Source organism: Anopheles funestus, chromosome 3RL (genome assembly GCF_943734845.2).
Source record: "Anopheles funestus chromosome 3RL, idAnoFuneDA-416_04, whole genome shotgun sequence".
Lineage (NCBI taxonomy): Eukaryota > Metazoa > Arthropoda > Insecta > Diptera > Culicidae > Anopheles > Anopheles funestus.
Window position 1 is genome coordinate 45,530,722 of NC_064599.1, and position 12,341 is coordinate 45,543,062.

At 38.9% G+C, this 12,341-nt stretch overlaps 1 protein-coding gene across 8 annotated transcripts in view; it reads right to left on the reverse strand.

Annotated features, from left to right (window-relative positions):
• The window catches only part of LOC125768301 (LIM/homeobox protein Lhx3-like), a 91,325-nt gene that overhangs the window by 22,555 nt on the left and 56,429 nt on the right, over positions 1 to 12,341 (reverse strand). For all 8 annotated transcript variants that reach the window (XM_049435745.1, XM_049435744.1, XM_049435743.1 and 5 more), the window contains exon 3: positions 8,800 to 8,935. In XM_049435745.1, coding sequence (XP_049291702.1) covers positions 8,800 to 8,824 — 25 coding nt within the window. In that variant the 5' untranslated portion in view covers positions 8,825 to 8,935. The remainder of the gene's footprint in view (positions 1 to 8,799; positions 8,936 to 12,341) is intronic.

Consider the following 12,341-nt stretch of genomic DNA (forward strand, 5'->3'; position numbering starts at 1 on the left):
TGTGTGTATGGTGGAGTAGGTTTATTTTGACTCTTTTTGTTTCCCTAAACGAGAAGACGAATGAGTGACAGCACACTTCAAACTGTATTCAACTCCTTCGAAACTCGCTTTACCTTGGAGTTTGGGGCTAAATTTTGTGAAGTGAAATTGCTTTTTCTCACTTCTAGATAGCACGAACGTGTCACGTTCGGTCGGGCAGCAATAGATTTGCCATTTTTGGTACCAGCCTGGATGGGGCGGTGTGCGTGCAAGACGTTCTTCGGTCAAACAAGAACCAACATCGGAAGGACGAGCGCACAATGTGCCCAGTGGAAAGCAATGCGAACGACAGTTAAAGAGCGAGAAAGAGAGTCAGAGAGAACAAGAGAGATTGATTGAAGCTGGCAGGGCAAGGGGAATGGAAAAACTGTCAGGACACCAAAACAAAGTATGCACATAAATTAAGTTAGATTTCTGGTGCTTGCCGCCGACAACGGGTATACGGGGTGTGGGTGCGTATGGACGACGCTCTATGTACGTGTGAGGTGCCAGAGAAAGGACGAGATTTTTCCGGCAGTCCACACGAAGGGACCGCAAAGTGTGTGCGGCAATGAGCGGCGGCGGCCCGAAGAAAGGAGTATGTAAGAAATTAATTAAGAAAATTTTCTTGATTACGGTACTCCAACTCCATCGCAACTGCGTCCTTCTTCTGTTTGACCAGGTCTGAAATTACGCACATACAAACACACACCCACAAACATAGCGCTAGATGGTGCAAAGAGTGCGAATAGTAGCAAACGAAGGCGAGTGCTTTAGTCTTGTGGTCCAGCGTGAAACCTGCGCTAGAATTATTCGAAAGATGCATGGACGATGGAGAGATGGCGGCTGTTTGGAAGTTGAAACATAAAACCGACAGTTTTCGCCACTTCTTTTCCCGCATTCCTTGACCAGCTTGGTGGCGATTCCCGTACGGAAGGGAACACGGATCAAAACTGTTGCTACTTTTGCACTCACGTTGAGAAGCGTCCGAAAAACAAAAGAAGGAGAGAGATAGAGAGAGAGAGAGCCAAAATGTTTCTGATTTTAAGCTTTCTATGTGCTCTTAAAATAAATAATCTTTACTAAAACCCCAATTAAGTTGATGGCAGCTTGGATACATAAGTTAATGTGCAGCAATAAGCAATAAAGCAAAGATTGTGTAGCATGAAAAATGTTTTTTTTAAACATATCACATTCAACAGTACGAAAGGTGTACAATAGAACAAATGTTTGACAACTATTAGGTTTGAGGCATGATTTTGTTTCAAACATGGAAAAGGCTCCCAATACAACAGGCATAAACATGTTGCTAAATTTACAAAATATAATATATTACCAGTAAAGCAAAGTAGTAGCGCATACATATTACCTATTAGACTAATGGATTCCTAATTTGATACAACAATGAATCACATCCGGTTAGGCTCACACATCGCTCGTGAAGATTACGATATGAAAGATGCAGAAAAAAAACCACAAAAGGAACAGAACTATGTATGTCTTGGCAAACGGTACAGTAAGTCTTTCGCCAGCTTTTGTAAATAAGCTAACGTACGTACAAGAAATAAGCGGAACGTAACGAAGCCTTGGGGACGGGATTTGAGGTACTGATAAGACATGACTATTTATTATGGTTGTCTTGCAACCCCACCAAAGCTGAAACCACCAAAAGTTTTATGAAAGGGAGACATTTAGGATGATTAAAGAATGGAATGTAGTTGCACTATTAGTATGCTTATCCACTGTGGGGACGAGCAGGACAATCTTTTTGTCTTTATTTGACGTTTATTTTAAAGTATAACAATAATTTACATTTTGTGTCATAAATCTTTTATACAGTTAAGTAATTAAGAAAAGTTATCTAACGTCCATTAAATAAATATATACAACATTAACAGATTTGTATAAAAAAAAGGTTTTCTGTTTTAACGCAAGTTTCATAGTCGATACAACAAATAAAACTGTGTTTGATGAACTAGTACACTAATGTAGGCAAACATGCTTTCAAATAGTACATTTTTGGCTTCCACCAGCAAACAAAATCATCAACAACACAAAGAAAAAAAGAAACACAACGCATACCACTTACGTTAAGGTAAAAGGATACGACACCCATCGTCCCTGTGCCGAATTCTTTCCACAGATCCTAACGCCACGTGCCATAGTTTTCAATTTATTCCAATGTGATCTCTGGTGCTTGATAAATGGGTACAAACTTAATAGACTTTCTTACAGCTTGTTTCTGCTAGAGGTTCATTCACCATTGTCTGTGTTAAACATGGAAAGAAAAATCCCAACTGTTGGATCTATGAACCAACGGTTACGGAAAAGCGTACGGATGCTCGGAGATAGGGAGCACCAAACACCAGCAGCAGCAGGAGCAGCAGCAGCTCTAAATGGGACGATTGCAGAAGTATAGCAAGAATGTGGGGTGGTGGTATAAACCAATCAAAAGCTGAGAGTATATTTTGTGTGGCTATTTTTATCGTCGCAAATGAACCGTATAATTACAATATCAAATTGAAATTCCATTATATGGGAAAACTGTCTTGAAATTTGAAGGTAAGCCTTACGTTATTATATAATAATGCTGACGAAGAGATGGTGATGGCGACGATGACTTGTTCCCTTCTGCGCCTGAATCTCGAAATCCAGACGCTCGCCGGTCGTTGTTGTAGCGTGTACAATGTGGACCTAACACGAGGACCTGTATCTAAATAGAATGCTTCCTCAAATGCGATCCGGGGTCAATGATAAGAATGCTGGCTTAGTGAAGGGGTCCGGCACTGAAGAGCGAACGGCGAATGTCATTTTATGCCCATTTCAATACTGTAAAACAGCCACTGAAAGGAAGAGGGACGTGCATATATCTCTCAACAGAAGCTGGCTATGCAAACGGAAGCACTCTGCAGTATTGTCGGGATAAAAGTTAACCTCACTGCACCGCATGAGAACGGAACGATTTAAAGGATTTCCTTTTACTGCACATCGTTGAACTATGGTTTCGGACAATCTTGCAAATGACTCATTTTGTCTAATGATCTAAGGAACTCGTAATCGATAGAATTATTGTGGGATGTATGAAAGCCGTTCGTTACCATTACAATACAATGCGACCAAAAAAAAATATTTTATCCTTATCATGAAATGCTAAAACAATGCACACCACAACATTGTCCATTTCGGTTCTGCTTTTCACCACATGTGCAACATAAACAGTACAATGTGCTGTAGAACATGGAGTCGAAATAAACTCAAGTTCATAAATACGCAGTGACCGTACCATGGTACGTTTCGTGCTCGGTAAGGGGAAAAGCGAGCAAGTTGACAGCAAAAGTAGAAAAGCTTTTAATTGCATTCATTCACTAAAATTACAGACATCCATTCTTCTTGCTTCAGACATCATTAGGAAGCACTTTGCCTGATCGTTTGGTTTTGTTCTGCTGTTTTGGATTATTGACTGTGTGCAATAGAATGAGAATGGTTTCTTTACTCACACACAAAAAAAGATTCTCCTCACCCATTTTGTATGTTGGCAGATTTCGAAATTCGTGTATCCGCATCGTTTCTTGGATTTCAGTGTAGCCATTAAAATTATGTGTGTATTGTATGCTTCTTAATGTGTTTGGTTTGTTAGCTTTGTATGTGGAGCAGCTGCGAAAACTAGCTTAACATTACTATGAGTTGAACTCGTATCCCATTAAGCATTTCCTACAACATAGTTTATTTGTTTGATTACACAAGTATATAAGCTTTATATAATTACAAAATATATATATTCGATTGATTTTACATAGCGATCCAAGTGCTTCACAAGGAAAAAGTTACTTTACTATGGATCTCAATAAAACAAAACTTTAAATCTACTAATCAAATTACTGATAAAATGATGAGCAGTTTTATAACCTTTAAAGTAAAATGTTTCAAATTTACTCCATGTTTAATATAAACTATTATATGTATTTTTCATATGAATGCAGCTTTTCGTTGTGAAATGCAAGTCAGCGATGCGTACGCTTAGCTTTTTCGTTGAGCATTTAGGAAGTAAAAAGGCTACGAATTGATTTTTTTATCTCATCCATAAAAGAAACATTGTCAAGCGTTCCTCCCAGCTCTACAACAAAGAAATTCAACCACAGCCAACACTTCTGAAACCGCATCTCCTTTTTTTGTCAGAAAATTATTTAATTAAGTTTTCATTTAATTATACTCGTCTCCCGGTCGTTCCTGGCGGGTAAAATGGTTGTCCCCCGGTATGTGCAGCAGGAGGAGTGAATAGCTAGAGACTTACGCGGCTACTTAATTACGAAGAGTGTGCAGAGAGGAAACATTATTACGATGATGTTTACATTACAGATTTATTAAATTAATTTCATTATTCAAGAAAAATGATGGATTTTTGGCAGGCATCGCCAACACTAAAGGACCGATTTTTTTTTGTTGGCTCAACAAAAGTATCCAAGACGAGCGAAACAGTGGAAACAGAAGAAGGATTAGAAAGTCCGTAAGATGGTTTCCATCCCAGTATTTCCGTACTTTATGTATATCCCGGCAAAGAAACAGCACAGTGATTAAGAGTCACTGCGAAAATGGCCGACTTCCTGTATGATTGCGAAATGAATATTTGGAAGCCAAATTTTGTTGGACCCTTCTTCCGAACACGGCGTACGTCGTATGCGTCGTACGAACACATTTGCCTTCCAGGCATTTGACAGTGTGTAGGAGAGCGAATGCAACAAGGATCATTATTCGTCGGAAATTAGTAACATTAGCAGCAACACTGGAGCGAAGCTGTTCGCGTTGGCGAAAAGTAATTTCAATTACGTTTTCTTTTCTTTGCAGAGGTTATTCGTATTCTTATTATTATATAATTATTTTTCGGATGGAGCCTTCTTGCAAGGGCCGTAACTGCACGATGCGAGCATGACTTCTTTCGACCTCTGCTTGAGAGCGTAATGAGTGGCAGTTGTTTCCGTTGGGAGCATTTACTTGGATCCTTTACTCACAATCCTCTCTAATTGGTTGTTATTTCATACTGCTGACATACATACACACAGAGTGAAAACTGTACCAAATCAAAGGACTGCTGTAAATCAACCACATTACCATAACTTTGTTGATGTATTTCGAGCGTGTCTTTAACGAAGTGTTAATTTTCGGAGAGAATGTGATTAACGCATGGTTGCTGACGAAAATTAACAGGATAATTGTGTTCATACTTCATACGTTCATTTTCTTCATCCTAGAGCCTTAAGAATAATTGTAGGATGTATGTGCAAGATTCGGGAAATAAAAAGATGGAAATACTAAAATCCAACACACATCAGTATGAAAGGACAAGTAAGTTCATTTATTGACACATGTACATATGTATAACAATGTGATTGTAATGCTAACCACGGAAGAAACCACGGAAAAAAGAATAAATTTTCATCAAAATCATAGTTTTGAAATTCAAAAAAAAAGTTTTTTTCTTGGGTATCTGTGTTTTGAAATACCCCTAACTGAATAGTCGTATTATTAATCTGTGTCCTACTTTTATTATTTAACAGGCTTAAGGCTCTTTTATTGTTATTTAATAAGCTTGTTAGTTAAATATACTGCGGTGAGCAAAGATTCATTTAAGCTAAACGGTAGCGATACGGCCCCAACACAAAAGATCGTATAAAAAGACAAACATAACAAAAATTTCACAGATTGTATATTGAACATAATTGTACATACAACTAAAAAACTTTCTGTAGTCAGGTTTGCTAAATCACACAATCAGTAACCCAACAGTAAAAAAAAATTATAAATGTATTTGACCACATTTTAGTGTTCAGTTTAATGAACAAATGTTTTCCATAGTTAACGCTTCTAAATCAAAGTAAAAGTATTTCTTGAGTTCAACGTAATCAAATTTGGAAAAGGCATCGAGATGTAGAGAAACCGAGTAGGAATAACTATGCAGCATTATGTGCGAGTATCTGTATTCGTCACTAATTGAAATCGGTACATAAACTCCACTAAGGCACTATGAGGAGAAGCGACCACATGGTAAGGTTCCTGGTGCTATTACCGTTTAACGGGCGTCCAGTACCAACTTACTCCTGCGCTTTTGATGATGATGGTGATGATGGTGATGACCGGGGATTGATTCATTGGTCGTCGTTGCCGGGCAGAACGACTGCCAATATCGAGGATCCTTTCGCTAAATTGGAGGTAGAAAGGATAGGTTACGGATGAATCGGGTCGAAAACGGCACCGAAAAGTTCAGCTGAAAATGGAAATCTTTCAATATAATTCACTTTTCCGGTTCGGTGACAGTTTTGAATTGACTTTCTTCCGATCCCCCCATATTCTCTCTGGTGCGCCGGACTGTACCTAGCAGCATTTTTTTGTACGCTTTTCCTTATAAGTCCAATTTTACCATTTCCATCACTATCGCCGAAAATTGGAATTCGGAAAGAGGTGGGCTACACAGTCGAGTTTGTTGTCGTATGGATAGTTTGTCGATGCCTAGCCTCTGTATGGCTCCTAGGATATCTAGCCTCTCAACTGTCTCCCAAGGATCAAGTGGTACGACTGCTTGACCGGAAGGGAAAACTGTGATGGACAATGGGAATAGCGAAGACTTTATCCCATTTCGTTCGCTCGCACATACGACGTAGCTACATTCTATTATATACCATTCTCCTACGATTGTCTTTTACGTTTGCCAGCTGGGTACAATTGGCCTTTTAGAAGTGCTTCTTGTCGCAGCATTATTCCTTGGTCTAAACACGTCCAAAAATGGTTGGGAGCGTATTTTCTGGATGAATTGGAGTTTAAAATATCACACATCGCAGCTGACGATGGGCACCAGTCCCAAAATTTCGAGAGACATGACAGAGGTTGAACTTTTTTTTCACTTTACTACTTGCATTAAAGGATGGTCCGATAAAGTGTTGGGTACAATTGAACAGAAAATAATGTACAGAGAAAATACCGAATGCCCTTCCTATTTACCATGGCCGTAGGTGGATAGATCAAGTTGGAGTGGCTGGAAACCGACAAACAATGATAAAGTATCGAAAAAAGATCTCAATAAATAAAACAACAATTTTCAATATCCATTAGCTGGCGAAGAGCACATCTGAACCGAGCTTTTCCTACCGTTCCCGATCTACCGATCGGAGATAGATGTGCTCCAGGCAACAACGAAACTGTGTCCCATAGTTTCCCACTCTTTATGTCTTTGTGTTGTTGTTCTTTTTTATGTTTGCAGTTATTTTCATTTTATACTGTCCCATAAGGATGTAAAAGTGAACCGTTACGGATTTAGTTGGGTGAGAAAAGTAATTGAAATAGAATCGACCGGTTCGAAGCTTATCGGGGCTGAGACTGCCATTCATGCGTACAGTAAATTACTAAACATTATTAGATAAATTAAACCATTCGGAGAGTAAGAATTGCACGAAAATATGAATCTAATTTTTGTATTATTAAAATCGCCGTGATCTCTTTTCAATCGTGATTCTTTTTGGAGTTTCAATGCCATTCATTCATTTTAGCCATCTGGTTCCTAATATGGAATAAAAAAAAATTAACATTTTCTTTGCCGATAATTCATTTGTAGGGAAAGTTTATTATTTGTGCGATGGTCATAGTTACGCCAACACATATACATGTGCAAACCGCTGTGAATAAGTTTGGTAGCTAGGGACGGTGGGATGATTGCTTTTCCGTGTCTTTACATTACCGAGATTTTAACAAGAAAATTGTCCAAATAAATTACGTAATCGATTGCGTCTGTGCTGCATCGAAAACCTTTTAGGAAAATTGATCAATCGGTACACGAATATAAGCAAGATCTTTTCATTGTTATCAGAGTAGAGTTGCATAACAGAGGTACATAAAACAAAATATCTTACAAAAAACTACAAAGCAAAATAATAGTGTTACCGAAGGAATGTAGTATTAAGTTTCGTTAGTGATATTTTGATATTTAATAAAGTAATGGTCAGTTAAGTGATTTGATCAACTTACTTTTACTTGAAAATAATGAAACATCCATAACAATAAATTACGTTGCAAATGCAAAGTGTTTTTCGAATCGTTTTTCTACTTATGTTGACTTGTAAAAAAACAAGTATTAACGCTTTGTTTCGTGCAAACTTCAATCGCAAATATCACACACGAATGTTTAGTCGAGCATATTTGTCAACTTAGATGACAGCTTTACCTGCCAACGGAGGCCAGAAGATGAGACGCAGACTGAATAATTAAACCGAACTCGTCCGTAGCAGGAATCCATTTGAGAAATATTTTAATTAGATTTACAATGGAAATACGTCGCAAAATGAAAGTAATTAACCGCATCCCTTCTTGAGCCCGTATTCCAGCTGCTGCTTCCCTTGATTCTTTTGGACATATGATGTGGTCTGAGTGTTCAGCACTAAGTGCCACCGGTGGGGTAAGCATATGGTTTTGATGTGATTTTCCTGTTTGTTTGCTTTATGCGTCGTGCGACTGCCCTGATACAGCACTGGTATCTCAGTGCAAGATGGATGGTAATTTGAATGAGGGTTTAATCAAAACATGTTAACTGCACATCAGCAAACGACAACGATCATTATGCTACCTTAATTAACCGTACGAAGGAAACGAATTCACCGTGTAATGATGTGTTGCTCATATTACGCTCCACATGTACTGTATGCAATTTATTGATTTTTTGAACTAATTATAATAACGTAGTAATGATTTGCAAAACGAAATACATAGGAAAGTGTGTGCAAAGCAGCTATTTTTACTTACCAGCAACATTTTCAGTGCTGTGCATTCCTGATAATAGCCGATTGATGACTTTATCCCGCAACGTAATGATTCACTTAATCATGCTCAAACTCACAATGTCAGGTTCATTCATTATCGGCAAGTTTAGCAAACCATGCTGCAAAATAGTAGAGATAAAAGTAAAGTCAATTTTCGTTAAATAAATTAATTTAGTTTTTATTACTGCTTATTGATTGACGTAAACACCGCAATCCTTGTACCTTGTACATTAAGCGCTAAATCATTTTAAAAAAAACCGCACAGTTATGTTTGAACGTTCACGCCAACTGCATGGGACGTATCGGCAACACATAACAATGAGAAGCTTAAAATTGAAACACAATCGGTGACAAAAATATTGATTATTTATGCAACAATGAAAACGAATAATAACACGCTAAAGGAAGTAGACACACGGAACGTTCAATGACTCTGTTGAATTCAGCTAGGGGAGACTCAATTTCCTAAATCCAGCGAACAGAGGACGGTTTAAACTCGAGCTGACAATTCTCCGGAAGAACTTGTTTGCATGCCCAACGTTCAACATAAGAATGTTCCACGTATCCTTATCATGGCGAAGGGAACGGCGACTAACGACGGTTGGTTAATTTAATTTTCTGATTCCATAATAAACTTTGCCAATTATAGCCATTTTCAACGGAGTCGTTTTTGGTATCATGCGCCATGACAACAGAGTGTCTATGACGATGCGTCCTTGTGTCATACAGGGTTTTACTGTATTTTCTTAGAAGATTGAAATAACCGACAGGACATGCGTGTGTTTAGGTGGGCGAGCGAGTAAGGGAAAATAAAGAAGAGAATTATGCTGAAAATAGTTGGTTGCGTTAGTTCTCGCTGTCGCATATGGTAGCATAAATACGGTGACACTAACCATTTCATATGCGATATTTTATTGCTCCAAAAGTAAATGTTAAATAAAAGCAATGGTGTAATTTAATGGACAGTTTAGTAGAAATTATCTTATAAGTAATACCAAAGATTCTATAAGTAGATAAATTACAAACAAGCCTATGTTTTGTTCCACGCAAAAATACACCTTTCTCTTAGCTTGAAGTCAGAAAATCTATGTCTGTGCAATACATTAACATTTTCCAATCTTCTTCTTGTGCAATCTGGAATTGTTGACCTCCCGTTTGATGCTTTTCTTGACTTATATTTGCTCTTAGCAAAATAGTCAGTCAAGTGTTCGTTTTGGGGCGGCCCGGTGGTGCATGTGATAAACGGCGCCGGTCCACACGGCAGGACCGGGTTCAAATCCCATCCGGACCGTCCCCCCGTAGCAAGGACTGACTATCCGGCTACGTGGTAAAAATAAGTCTAGTAAGCCAAACATGGCCGGCGTGACCTGTAAGGTCGTTAAAAGCCAAGAAGAGAAAGAGAGTGTTCGTTTTGTTACCCGTTATGTCATATGAACTGACGTCGCTATCATTGTACCATTCTAATAATCAAAATTTTGCAATTTGTATAAACATTATCAGTTATTAAAAAATACATTTGTTTCAATGGTTGATGCCTTAAAATATAAAAGATTGCAGTTTTGTGAAGCTATGAGCATATTGATACGACCAAGTTTTCCAAAACTTCAGCATGTTTTATGATATTATGATGGAAAGTAATTATTAACAGTTGGATCTACTAACCGAAATTATCCGGTCAAAGCTATTTGATCAGCTCACTCTGATATAAAGCCGTTGGTAAGTTGAACCCATTAGCTGCAGCATTTGGGATGTGGCTTTTTCGCTAAAATATTTCTTATTAATTTGTTTCACAGCCGCCACCATTGCTCGATGCTCATTACGGTTGTGCACTGCATGGGGGATCGATGGGTGTTATGTGCGGCAAAAGGGAATTAATCCGTTTTGTGGAGTAAAGGGAACAATGCTGCAATAACGCTGACCATGGAATTCTGCGGTAGAGCCATCGGAACAGTGTCTGCTTCCTTCATCCCACAAAATTCCCCCCCAAGGCAAACAATAAGTCTCTCTTTCCTATTGCATCCGTGACTCCAAAACATTTGTCCTGTGAACCGTTCGTTTTCAATGGATGTTTGCTGCTTCCCATCCTTCCCAGCTGGCTGCATCCCGGAAAGCTACCAACATATCAATAAAGGCAACATCAAAAACCACACACGAGTACATAATAATCTCCGCCACCATGCAGTAATTTGCATTCCCAATCGCTCCCAGAGGACAGGGTTTGAAAGCCGTTCGAGCCTGCTGTATGCAATATGGGAAGTGAGCTCATTGCAGAGAAATAATTGTAATTTTATTCAACGTTTGGTGAACAGGTTGAAAAAAAAGCTCTTAAAATTTGTGTTGGAATAAACAAAAGCAAAGATGAATTCACAAGGACGCACATTTTGCGGACGCTATTGAATACCATTCCGAGAAACCCTGTATCATTATTATCTGTAGTGCAATATGGCAATGGCCGAACCCTCCCCGCAATAGTACCCCTCCAAGGGTTTGCGGCATGCAACGAGCCGGGAACTGAATTTTGCACGCGTTAATTAATTTATATTATAATTGCTTGTAAAATGTAATTAATATAATCACATGCAACGCCATGCGGATTTCATCCCCTTTTTGCGTGGGTCTGTTGACCGGGGGTAGAGAAACTTTCGGTTGGCAGGAGGAAAGTGTTTGGCAATTGCGCAGTCCTAGGTAACACGCATGGAAGGGAAAGCAATCCACGGCAAGCCGAGAGCAAACGTCCTATATTCAATACAATGTTTATCCCTTTCCCTTGTTTTCTTCCCACATGTGTTATCCTTCTCTCTCTTCTCTCTCTCTCTCTCTTATTTAAATACAATTACACTAGCACTGTGGAGGAGTAAATGATCTGTTTTCTGATTGTATCCTTTTTTTACTACCAACTGATTATTACGATCCTTTTCCATGCCTACACAGCAATACGTAAATGTCCAGGATCATTTACTTACATACGTACGTGTGCACACTAACACCGTCGGAATACAGGGAAACCCGAGATGCGTTTGCTTTTCGTCGAATGTTTTACAATCAATAGGTGCACCATCCTTCCTTTCGTACACGTGCACGCCCTCGCCAGAGGCTGCAAAACCATGTATGTACAACGAAGGACAGTATGATTGATCGGGTTCGGGATAAGCGAGGCAAGCGAGACCGTGATGGGAAGCTGACGAACAAAAACAAGCTGGAAACGATAAATTGCGGGCTGGTTTGGCAACATCCAAAGCACACATTTTCATCGCAATTAATTTGCATTGCCTGTTATTGCTCAACCCACTGCAATATGACGGCCCACCCTCGCCAGTGAATGGAATCGCGTGATAGGAGCAACAGTGTGTGTCTCTTCGCACGGTAAAACATGAATTGCGGCATTAGAAAGCCACACATATGAAATAGATTTAATTTGAGGAGAGTTCTACAATAAAAGGCGAAAAAGCAAAATGCGATTTATATATTTCTAGTAAACTTATTTACTAAGTAATTTTTTTTTTCTTGAGCTAAAATCTGAATGAA